A 12,766-nucleotide genomic window follows, 5' to 3' on the forward strand; every position below is an offset into this window, starting at 1 on the left:
AGAAAAGGCTCTGTTGTGAGTTTTGTGTATGTGTGAGTGGGAGCCAAAGCCCATTGGATCTATTGCCAACAAGTCCGATCTCGATTAGCCCAGATCTAGTCCTAGTCCAATCCGGAAGAGATTCTGGGTCTAGTCATTGGGACACCGGAAGCTGTCTTATACCGAGTCAGATCTAGATCAGTATTGTCAACAGCAGGGATTCTCAACGTTGGGTCCTCAGATGTTCTTGGACTTCAACTCCCATAATCCCCAGCCTCAGTGGCCTCTGGTTGGGGATTATGGGAGTTGTAGTCCAATAACATCTGGGGAATCCCTGGTCTACACTGGTTGACAGTAGCTCTCCAAGGTTGTCTTTCCCAAGGTTGCAGGTGTCTTTCCAAGACCTACCTGGAGATGCCAGGGAGTCAACCTGAGACCTGCATGCAAGCAGACGCTCTACCACTGAGCTATGGACCCATCTATCTTACAGCATTGGCTGACGGCCATTGTGACTGAGGATGATGGGAGTTGTAGTCCAAAAACATCTGGAGACCTAACCTGGAGAACACCCAAGCTAAGGTATATTTGAGATCTGGCTACTTGATCCACTGCCAGTCCTGGGAGGGTGAAGAGATCTTGGAAGAACTAGAATTCCTTGGCTTCTTGTAGCCAAAACATGATGAACTTCCAACTTAAGCCCTACCTAAAGCATTTGCAGGTGATCAGTGCTGAAACCACAAACCCCCATCTTGAGGAAATGGACAATCAAGCATCTCCCTTCCCCACTGCTTCCCCTCCAGATCAGATTTCATTCACAATCTCAAAGAAAGACAGGATGTATGATTTGTGGGATAGTAGTGGTGATGGTGGAAGGCACATATTTCTCATTGCAGGATTAAAAGTAAAAAAAAAAACCCAAACAAAATGGAATTTTGGCTCCCCCAATACCTGAAGCTGAATTCTGAGATAACAACACAGGATATGCTAGTCATGTGAGGACCTTGTTGATGCAAGAAAAGAAAGGGGGGATTGGGCATGTGGTGCTGCGAGCTTAGAGAACTTTTAAATGTTTAGTGGGTAGGCTTGTCAACTCTGGAAATTAAGCAAGCTGGTACCTGGGTGGGGTGTGAAACATTTGCATTCTCTTGCTCACCTGCTTTCCCCTCAAAGGAGCAAAACCTAGCCAAACAGTTATCCCCTCTGCCCTGGTCAGCTGCTACTCCTAACATGTGGCTCAGTTCTGTCTAGCCTTATTCAGACATGATGTTGGACACTCATACGACGAGTGCATAGGTACAGTTATTCACATGTTATGTTGCACACAGGTGCAATAGTAATTTCCTATCTGCGCAAGGTACTTGAGGGGTCCTGTGCCCAGGTTTTCATTTAAAATGAATGAAGGTACAGTCATTTACCCCAGAACATGTATGAGTGTACAGACATCTGTCCCCCTCGTATGATGTACAACATAATGGACCGGGTCTCACGATCAGTGAGACTTGGTTTTTACTGGTGAGCGAGAAGAACGGGCTAAGCCCGCTCTCCCCGCTCACGAGCAGGCAGGAAGCCCTGGGCGGCCAGATCGGCTGCCCACACGATGGCCAGCTCCGTGACGGAGCTGGTGGGGGGTGGGGGGAGCAGGGCCCCCGCAGGCCCCAGTATGCCCTGCGTGAGCACGCAGGGCATATTGGGGAGACCCCCGGAGCCGGGAGGCGGCTTTTCGCCTCCTGGCAGGGGGTCTACTCATGAGTAGGTGTGGCGCAAAGCCGTGCTGCGGCTACTCACGAGCCTAAAAAGCAGGTTTGCTGGAGCGCTCGCTCTGCAAACCTGCTTTTTAGCAGGGGTTCTCGAGCGGGTTACCCGCTCAAGAACCACCGGGCTCGGCTGCGAGCCCAGTGCTTCTAGGCTCTCCTAGCCCGATTTTTGTTGGTCGTAAGAATCGCCCCAATGTCTGAATAGGGTTTTTGTCATTCCCATACTGCTCTGATGCAGAGAAATGGTGGTCTCTGAACTAATGCCTGACAGTAACTCCGTGCTAGTTCCTACACAGCCGTGGGCCAATCTGCAAGGTGCCAGAGGATCTGTGTATCCCTAGGTTTATCACAGCCCTCCCAAGGTTCCCCTGTAGTTTCTTCCTTCTGTCAGCAGTCAGGCATTCCTGGCCTCAGATCCTGCACGGAAATTCCTAATCCCCTAGGCTGGTTGTGGGGACTCAGTGGAGAGGAAAAGGCCTCTGCATGTGGCTCAGAGACCCTCTTGATTGCTATTGCATGTGTCTCGCACTGAGCCCTGATAATTCAAAACACCACAAAACAGGTAGTGGGCCTGGCTTTGTTGACTCCTGTGTGGCTTTTTATTGATTTAAAATATTTCTATACCACCCCAAACTTGCGTCTCTGGGTGGTTTACCATTAAAATCATTTAAAACATTAAATCAATTAACAATTAAAATCATTTAAAATATCAAGACATTTAAAACTCAATATTAAAAATATTAAAACTATAAATCTAATTAAAAGCCTGGGTGAATAAGGAATCTTGTGATGCGCCTCCCTCAAGAATTCCACATTGCTATACCTCCCCAGTCCAAAATCCTTCCAGTCTGCCAGTAATTAATTCCTGATGACCCAGGGTGACCTAGAATGCACACTTAAGAAACCATTTTCCCTCAGAGATGTATGGACTGGTTGTGGCTTCTTGGTACTGAGGGGAAAACACTTAACATATGCTCTGGGGCATTCTCTTAGAAGATTCCAAGTTCCCTACCTGGCAGCATCCCCAAGATAGGGCTGAGAGAGATCCCTGCCTGCAACCTCGGAGAAGCCGCTGCCAGTCTGTGTAGAGAATACTGAGCTAGATAGACCAATGGTCTGACTCAGTATATGGCAGCTTCCTGTGTTCCTGTGACTAAGACCTGGTGCTCAAAATGGTTTCTAGGGCAAAGGCCTAGGGCTTCTAGCCAAGGCCCCCTTCCTAGTCTAGTTTCTAACTCCCCTCTGGTCCTTCTCCCCCTGTCAAAGCTCTTCCCCACAGCTGCCATCTCCTCCTCCTTGCTTCCCCACACACTCAATAGCAACAATGGCTTCCCCAGCATCTGGATACAGACAAGACAGAGGCTGCTGGCAAGAGTGACAAGCAATTCTTCTTACTCTTCCAGCTCTACACAGCTATTAAAGGAAGGAAGGAAGGAATCAAAATGCCCAAGTATTTGAATATCTCCCTGTTGCATGGAAATCAAAATGCCACAGGGGAGTAACTGAGCCAAAGTTGTGCCCCTTTGGAAAGTGCTGGAATCGCCCTCCACCTGGGCGAAAAAGCGCTGGCACAGCACTTCGAGACATACTTTGGCAGCACTCCGCCACCTTGAATCAGGAGAAGGAGGAGGACCCGGCAAGAATAAATAAGAAAACATTTATTTTTCAGAAACTGACTGCAATACACAGGCCCTGCAGGTCAACTTGAGGGGGGAAAAACCCAAACCACATCACTTTTCAGAAATAGCTTGTGATATTGAAGCAAGACGGAGATTGAAAACACAAAACACACACCCTAAATAATTACACACCCCTTAAGCCTGGTAATAAATGCGCCAGGACGCCTCTGGGTGGCTAGCAAAGCAAAGAAGAAAAAACGGCGAAGTTTCAGCTCCTTAAAGCAACGGCTTCCTCCAAGTCCCCTGGTGTTTGGGAGGGAAAGGCTCACAGAACGGAGCCTTCTGCTTGCCATTTTATAAGCAGGCCTGGGCAAGCTCACTAAGGAAAGAAGTCCCAGAGAGCTGGGGTTCTCAAACGCAGCCAGGTCCTCAGATGCTGTTGGGCTACAACTCCCATCATCCCCAGTCACAATGGGGTTTTTTGGAACACAACCTTGGGTCCCCCCACCCCAGCTGTTGGGAGTTGTAGTCCAACATCTGGGAACCCCTGATCTAGCCTGATGCAACGTTCTGTAGGACTTGAAAGCTCACTCTTTGGAGGCTTTGTTATGTGTACGCTAACCCTAATAAAAGCATTCAAAGCAGGTAAAGTAGATTGAGGATTTTTCTGCTCGTGGGCCAAGATGGGCATCTATGGCACTAGGGTGTTATAATATGGAAGGTCTCTGTTTCTTACCACTTGAAAATCTTTGGTTTTGGTTTTCTCTTTGTTGTCACAAATGAAAAGGGTGGGTGAATTCTTCACCATAGCTTGGCTAATGTTGGGTAGGGGAGCCCGGACCAGATGAAACTGGGGCCATTGTGGAATTGTAATTGACTGGCGCAGTGGGGAAATGACTTGATTAGCAAGCCAGAAGTTGCCGGTTCGAATTCCCGCTGGTAGGTTTCCCAGACTATGGGAAATGCCTATATCAGTCAGCAGCAATCTAGGAAGATGCTGAAAGGCATTGTCTCATACTGTGCAGGAGGAGGCAATGGTCAACCTCTCCTGCATTCTACCAAAGACAACCACAGGGCTCTGTGGGCACCAGGAGTTGAAATCAACTTAAGGGCACACTTGACCTTTACGGCTTCGACTGGTGCTGACATTCTGCTGGGGAGTTGGGAAACTCCTGGACAGATAAGGAATGTGGGTGCAGAAGACTTGGGGGGTGGGACCAGGGACCCCTTGCTTCTGCCCACTGTTGCATTGATTTGGAGCCGAGAACTCTCCTCTCCCACTAAACTCCTCCTGGGCTTGTTTGGGGCGGGCGGCCTGGAGTGGGGGGGGGGCATGGGCTGTGCTGGTGGGGGACAGAGGGGGAGCCGAGAGGTCACGATTGCTTTCCTGGCTGCCGTGTCTTTGTCTGTAGTTTAATTTATATGCAAATGAGGAGGGCGGGTCTGGCCCTTCTGTGCCCAGCGCTATAGGAATATTAATTACTTGCAGAGGGGAGCGCAGAGCGCCCTGAGAGCAGCGCGAAATGCTCCTCCTCCCGCCTTCTCTCCCCCGCTGCTGCCAACGCCGCCGCCGCCATGTCCTCGGCTGGCTCCTTGCCCGCTCTGTGTGTCCCGGCCGGCGGCTGTTCGCAGTTCGCACTTCCTTTCGCGGCTCCCTCGCCCCTTCCCGGCCTCCACCATGGCCCCTCCTGGCCTGGCCCTTGACCCTCCTCCTGCTGCTGCTGCTGTTTCTGCCGCCCTCATCACGGACGTCTGTCTCCCTCGACCCCGCGGGCTGCTCTGCTCGCCCTCTGCGGACACTCAGCCGCCGCCCGCGGCCTCTTCGCTGCCTGCTGGCTCTGCGGCATTGCAAACGGCCCCTCTTCTTCTTCTCCTTCTCCTTCTGCGCCCACAAGGAGCTCCCCATCTCTTGCTCAGCTGCCCGGCCGCCACGGCGCTTCCCTCCGCAGCAGTCGCCCTCCTCGGCCAGCCGCATCACTTCCTCGCTCGGCGGCGACTAGCCCCTCCCTCTCTTCTCTGCCTTTTTGCCCCTTCCTGGGCTCCTTCCCCCCGCCCCGTCCCCCTCTCAGCCCTTCAGTCGGCATTTCCCGGCAGGCGTCTTGTCCGCACATCCGCCCCTTGGCTCCCCCCTTCTCTCTCCATGCGCCTCGGCGGTCCCTTCTTCATGCCTCCTCCGCTCCCCTCGTCGCTTTGCAATGCCAGCACATTCCCATCCCTTCTCGCTGCCTTTTCCAGTTCCTGCCTGCATCCATCCACCCCAGCCCACCCCGCATTCCCTCGCTCCCCACTGGCTTTGGCCATCCCCTCTCTCTGCGCTCCGTCCCTCGCCCCTCTGCTCCTTGCACTTTCCATCCAAACTGGCCCGGCCTCCTCCCTTCGTCTTCCTCCCTGGATCCGGCCGCCTCCGGCCGCCTCTTATCCCGACACACAAGTTCTCCCTCCTTTGCCTCGCTCGCTCCCCAGCTCTACTCCTCCTTCCCACGGGCACTTTTTCATTCCTTCCTTCGCTCTCCCCCCCCCGCACCCCCCGCTGCCCCGCCCCGCGCTCTCCGCCTCAAGGTGCAGCAGGCTCCACCCGAGCGTGAAAGAGCTAAAGTGCTGATAATTGGCGCCCCCTCCCCCGTGGCGCCTGCTAATGGATTGACACCCTGTGGCGCGAGAGCAGTGATGGACAGGTCTGGGCCCCACCTCCCTGGGCAACAGTGCCACGTGGAGAGGGAGAGAGAGAGAGGGAGGAAGATGAAGGGATGAAGGGGGGGGGAGGAAAGGTGAAAAGAGATGGGAATGGGAGAGGGAAAGGTTCCAAGGAAAGCTGGAGGAAAGCTGGTCTGGTGGTAGCAAGCAGGACCTGTCCCCTTAGCTAAGCAGGGTCTGCCCTGGTTGCATATGGGTGGGAGACTAGAAGTGTGAGCGCTGCAAGATATTCCCCACTTAGGGGACGGAGCTGCTCTGGGAAGAGCATCCAGGTTCCAAGTTCCCTCTCTGGCTTCTCCAAGATAGGGCTGAGAGAGATTCCTGCCTGCAACCTTGGAGAAGCTGCTGCCAGTCTGTGTGGATAATACTGAGCTAGATGGACCAAGGGTCTGACTCAGTAGATGGCAGCTTCCTATGTTCCTAAGAGGCAGAGTGAACCAGAGAAACATGGAGCAAGAGACGGAAAGGAAGAATGGGGCGATGATGGACTGAATGCAAGGTAGAAGATGAGTCGAGGAGGAACGTATGACACCGGATGATGGATAGAAGGAGAAAGGGGCAGGTGGAGAGAGGAGGGGGAGAGCAGCAACAAATGGGAGAGGGAGAAAAAGGAGGGAGGAGGTAGCTGGGCAGGGGAAGGCAGACAGATCAGGAGTGACAGAGCGAGGCAGGCCGCGCTGGAGGAGTGAGAAGGGGAAGGGGGGGGCGGCACGGGCCCTCTGCCAGCATCACATCCTCAGCCAGGAGATGCCAATTAAGATAAGAGCGGACAATGGCTTCTTGTGTCCCCAAAACGCAGCCGCCACAACATGTGCTGAGCATGGCAATGAGGCCTGGGCTTCGACCTCCTCCGCTACCCACGGGGGGCGCTCTAGAGAGCGGGGCCCTGGTGGCACCGGTGAGAAGCAGCAGGCTCAGGGCTACTTCCAAAACGTTCATCCATCCGCTGGAGCTCTTTTGCCCAGCACCGGAGTCGATGGAGGCGAGATAACGGAGGCGCTCTCAGCGCCGACAGACAATGCCAAGGGGAAACATAATTAGATGACGGCCGGCGATGTGGGGTGGGCAGAAGGACATTGAAGCGGGAAGATAGAATGAGATAGAGCCAGCGACAGAGAGATAAACGTCTATTTATCACCACTCGTTGCATTCCCAGCGCTTCTTCATGACACGTTTCACAGCCCGTGGAGGAGATGCAGGAGGATAAAAGCGCAGGCTGGGCTCCATTTATGTATCAAACAATGGAGCAGGTAGCTTGTTACTGGGCTCGGTTGGTTCCAGTTGCATCTGGTTTCTCCGTTCACTGGTCCACCAAGGCCAACTGTGAACAGTTCTAGTTGGGATGTTGCTGGTGGTTTCTCTGATTCAAACTTCTTTTGCTGCATACACAAATGGATGAATCCTGGACGACTCTGGCTCCTCAGAGGTTTTAGCCAAGCCCATCCTGATGCTGGTTTGTACTGGTTCACATGGGTCCATCGAGCCTGCCCGTCGGAGCCTGGGAAATGTATGGGTGCCTGGTGGGTCCAACTGGTATAACCTATATACGTTCGGAACCAGCATAGTATGCTCCCTACTGGCTTATACTGGCCCAAGGCCTTTTTTTGGAGGGGGCGGGTGGTAATGTATTCTACACTACCATCTGCTCCATACTGGCATAATCTCTTCTGGGCTGGATCATGCTGGTCCAAGATGGTTTATTATACGGATTCTTTTTTCTCTCATTCCACAAGCGTGAATTATTTCCTCTTTTGTTCACTGACATTTATGTTTGTTTCCTCTCTGTGCCAAGCATATTTGCTGCAACGAGATAGTCCTTACTGGTTTGTGCTGGTCCGTGCTGGTTAATCTGTACACAGTTCCGGAGGGCGATTCATCCAGATGGATCTGTAATAAATGTCACCCACGCTGGTGCTTTTTCACCCATCACCCCACGATCCATACTGGTTTGTTGAAAGTCACGACTCCCACATCTACATTATTTCTGCTTCTTGCCAGAACAAACAAACTCATCTTGGTGTAGGCTGGCCCATTCAGCTCAGAACTGGTTTTCTTCACGGTCCCCATCCCCTTCTGGTGTTTCCCCCAAGCCTCGGTAGACTGCAGTCAGGTCTTCCCGTGAGACGCAGACCCAACCACTTGGCCGGATGTGGTAGAGGTCCACATTACCCCCAGAGTAGGCATCTCGGTGGGCAGCGTGAGCCACAGCCTGGCGGGCCAGCAGGAAAGCCTCGTTGACCGACAGGTCATAGCGGTAGCCACCGTCCAGCACCCCGTAGGCATAGGGGGACCCAGAGCCAACAGCAAAAACGTCCCCAGAGAGACACGTACCATCGCTGTAGACGTAATGCAGGCCGGGCCCTGCACGGTCCCAGCCACACAACAGGGTGGCCACGCACAGATCCTTGCTGTGGCATCCACGCAGCATGAAGGCCAGCAGCTTCGCTGCTCCAGCCACGCTGGGCAGCTGACCCTCGTGGAGCTCTCTCAGGCGGAGGGAGGCGCGCAGGAGACGGAGCCAAGTGGCACAGTCAGCCGAGGTCCCGGACGTGGTCCCCAGCAAGTGGCGGTGTAGGGTGATGACCTTGCGGGAGGCTGGATCAGCCACGAGGCCCGCGCAGGAGGAGCGGGTATCTGCGGCTGCCACCACCCCATGGCTGCAGCGGAAGGCCAGTGTCGTGGTGCCATGGGACAGCAAGAACGGCGGGGTGGGTGCCGTCATCCCGCCAGGGGGTGGCAGAGGCCAAGGGGGGGCCGGGGAAGAGAGATTCATACCTAGAACGTCCTGGAGAGCCATTGAGGGAGAATGCTGGAAGAAACTGGAGAAGAGGACTTATACCCACGAGGGGGGCGGGGAGCATGTGAGGAGGATCAGATAGAAGCTATGGGGGCCATGGGAGGTGATGGGTCAAAGGAAGAACAGGCTTCACAGTGTGAAGGTATGAGGAGCAGATCGTGTTTCTGAAAGGTTTCTTTGCCAGAAGACAAGTTCTGACCTGTTTTTGCCACCAAATGTTTCCAGGCTTATTTGAGGGCTTCTGGGAGGTGCTCAGGTTAATCCTACACACACTTCCTTGGAGCACTGAATCACACCGAGTTCAATAAGGTTTACTCCCAAATAAGTGTGCCCAGGGTTGCAGTCTTAGGAGGAGTGTGGAGAGATGTCGAAAATGAAAGAGGTGACAGAAGGGAATGTCTGCCTCCATAATTCACACATTGTGGAGTTCCTCTCCCTGCTCTCCACCACTCCCCAAGAAATCTTTTCCTGGAGAAAGATTTCCATGAAAACGCTTTTGGACCGAGACTGGTTTTTTTCCTGTCTCTTTTGCCCTCACAACAACCAGAGCAAGCAGAGTTAGATGTTTATGTTGGTACTACCTGCCCAGACCTTTGGGATGGCAGCTGTGCAGAAACCCAAAGCAGCAGCCGTCCTCCGGCATGGAAGGCAGAAGTGACAAGGTCTCTTCTCGGTGGAGGCTGCAATCCACTTTTATGTCTGAGCTCCTGGGAAGCTGCTTTAGGACAATCTCTGATAGCAAACTGGCAGCTGGAGTTATACTGCCAGACACATCAAATATGCTTTTGCTGCCTGCAATTTAGCTCATCATAAATATTGCTTAGTTTACTCATCTTCACGTCTACTGTTTTATTAGCAAGGCTAGTCCATCACTGCAGAACGGTGGCATCTCCGCCTCTGTTCGAGGCAGTTCGGCCTAGTGTGAGCAGGGCTAGGAAATGAGCTGGTCCCCGATGCTGTGGGTTACCTCTCCCCTCCACCTCCCCTCCCTCCCTCACCTAAAGGAGATGCTGCTGTGTCAACAGCCGTCACCCTCAACTGCCTCCTCCGCGTTCCCCATCAAAATAAGACGCTGAGTCCCCCAGCAACATCCAGCCAGCATTTGCAGGGAGGGAAGTGTATGCAAGGATGGCGGGGGGGGGAGAAGGGGTGTAATAGACATGGTCCGATAGATTAGGGTGACTGGTTGGTTCTAGCTGCGATTCGTTTGCAAAGAGACAGGAGGATTTGCACACTTGTGTGGAGCTCCTGGTTTCTCTGATGCTGCGCGCACTTTACCCCTGGTTTACCTCGAGAAGCGCCTTCACCACTGCAGGGGTTTGTATCAGCGACACGTTGATGTTAAATCCAGTCCCGTTATCTTGGGAGTGTCTGCAGCGATTCCGAACATCTCAGGGGAACCAGGATTAATGGGCGGTAAAGGTGGTTGGGGACTTGGGGGAACAGCTTCAGTCTTCCTAGGCAGAAATAGCTGGCTAGAGTGTCCTCGTTAAACAGTGCCTCTTATTTGTTGCAAAGGGACATGGAAACAAATAGCCATTCCCAGACGGAAGAACAGGATGGGAGAAAAGCACTGCTAATGAGAAATGGCAGCTCTTTATAGAAAGTGTTTTATGACATCTGGATGAAAGAGAAGCAGACTCTTTCCACTGAAACGATGACAGGAGTAAAACCAGAGGTAAGTGTGGATATCTTCTGAATGGCAGAAGCTGCTGCTGCTGCTGCTGCTGCTGCTACTACTACTACTATGAATACTTATATACCACTCTTCAACCAAAGTTCTCAAAGTGGTTTACAGAGAAAAATAAATACTTAAATAAGATGGTCTCTTGTCCACAAAGGGCTCACACCAGCAACAGCCCCTAGAGGGATGCTGTGCTGGGGATGGATAGGGCCAGTTGCTCTCCCGCTGCTAAATATCAGAGAATCACCACTTAAATCTGGCAGATCTTCAAGATTTTTCAAGTATAGGCCACTGGCAAAAAACCTGTGTGAGAAGGTTCTTCTCACTTCCCACCACACTGATCTCCTAGTGCTGCACTTTCCCCAGGCTGTGGGGGTGGGGGGTGCCCTTAAGAGAAATGGAGCCCTGTTGAGTCTCAGCACCACCTCGGAAGACACATATGGAGCCAGAGTGTTGGACTAGGACCGGGGAGACCTGAGCCCAAATCCCCATTCAGCCATGAAACTCACTGGGTGACTCTGGGCCAATCATGTATCTCTCAGCCTATCCTACCTCACAGGGTTGTTGTGAGGATAAAAAATAACCATGTGCACCGCTCTGAGCTCCCTAGAGGAAAAGCAGGATATAAATGTAATAAATAAATAAATAAAATATGGAGCATTGGGAATTGTAGGCCTTCCCAGGGTTTCCCCCATAGTGTTTCTCTGCACTTCCTAGTGCTCTGTGTGTGCCTTCCAAGAGGGCCCTGGTGCTCAACAGGGCAACTCTGGGCAAAGGGCAGCATTGCATAGTGGGAACAGTCGCCTCCGTGGGGTGCCAGGGAGGCAGTGTGGAGTATTTGGAGTCAGCAGAAGCTTTCCATAGGCCTAATAAACAATGAATCCATTGGCTCCTGGGCCTTGCAGTGAAGAACACAGCTCCAGTCAAACCTGTGATGCCAGTGGTGAGATATCTGTGCAACTACTGGAGACTGTACAAGGTGTGTGTGTGTGGGGGACCAGGGTGCGGAGAACACACTGGAACAGAAGAGGTTCCCTATTAGATCAGCCCAGTGGTACCCTGATCTTAGCTTCTGTCTGTAGAATCAAAGGGAAAGGGTTGTGGTATGCAAGGACACGGCAGAAGAGTGGAATCGGGAATGGGAATAGTTTAATGAAATACAGATATTATGTACAGAGAGGCACGTGCAGACTACTTTTCCATGCTCTTGCGGCTGGCTGTTATTTAGCCCTGCCTCTACTCCAGGAAGCCATCTAATGGCTCAGTGGGAAAATGACTTGACTAGCAAGCCAGAGGTTGCTGGTTCAAATCCCCGCTGATATGTTTCCCAGCCTATGGGAAATGCCTATATTGGGTAGCAGCGATATAGGAAGATACTGAAAGGCATCATCTCACACTGTGCGGGAAATGGCAATGGTCAACCTCTCCTGTATTCTACCGAAGACAACCACAGGGCTCTGTGGGCGCCAGGAGTCGACACCGACTCGATAGCAGAACTTTACCTTTACTACTCCAGGACTGGAATACAAGTAACTCAAGCCCTGTTCAAAGGCTGGCCTGGATCAAGGAATGGATTAACCCAAAACACCACTCTGTCCTTGCCCATGGCCACAGAGCCAGCTTAATTTAGACTGGTAGGACTGGTGAACTAGGGGACAGGAAACTGCTTTGGGGCCATGAATTTGGGGCCAGATTTTATCTTTGGGGCACTGAAGCAGAAAGACCAAACCCGCAGCCCCACCAAGGACCAATGCTGGACACCTTCTGGGTGGTAGAGGAGGGTGCCCTAGAAGCGAGGGTGGTGGTGCCACGGGGGGGGGGGGGCGAGGGAGACAAGGGTACCCTCAGCCGTTTGCCCCCTAACCCCCCAATCTGATATGTGGGACACAGCAAATGCACTTTGCCCCCACACTGCGCCCCTCTAATTCTTTTCCTGGTGCTGCCACTGGCTAGAAGTGCCCCCTAACATCAGCCTCCTTTGTCTGCTCCCCAGTGACAGTGGGGAGGATGGCTCTGGCATGGACACTGCTCCTTTGGGAGCTTCCCTCAAGAGCAGTGTCAATAGCAAGCCATCATTGTCAATGCTCAGACAGACTCTGACCCCCAAGCAGTGCCAGAGAACAGACACAGGTGGGCGATGCCTGAGCGCATGGGTCCCAGCCGCTGCCCAGGCTGTCTAACCAGCAGCCATGGAATATGCAGCTCATGCAGAAGAAGGGAGGCATGAAGCAACCTCATA

The 12,766-nt window shown here is 52.7% G+C and overlaps 1 protein-coding gene across 1 annotated transcript; it reads right to left on the bottom strand.

Annotated features, from left to right (window-relative positions):
- Positions 1–8,084: 8,084 nt before the first annotated feature.
- On the bottom strand, positions 8,085–8,768 carry PSMB11 (proteasome subunit beta 11). The gene has a single exon (XM_053260944.1). It carries the CDS (start codon positions 8,766–8,768, stop codon positions 8,085–8,087), a length of 684 nt encoding a protein of 227 aa, XP_053116919.1.
- Between the last annotated feature and the right edge of the window lie 3,998 nt (positions 8,769–12,766).

This window comes from Hemicordylus capensis, chromosome 6, assembly GCF_027244095.1.
Source record: "Hemicordylus capensis ecotype Gifberg chromosome 6, rHemCap1.1.pri, whole genome shotgun sequence".
NCBI lineage: Eukaryota > Metazoa > Chordata > Lepidosauria > Squamata > Cordylidae > Hemicordylus > Hemicordylus capensis.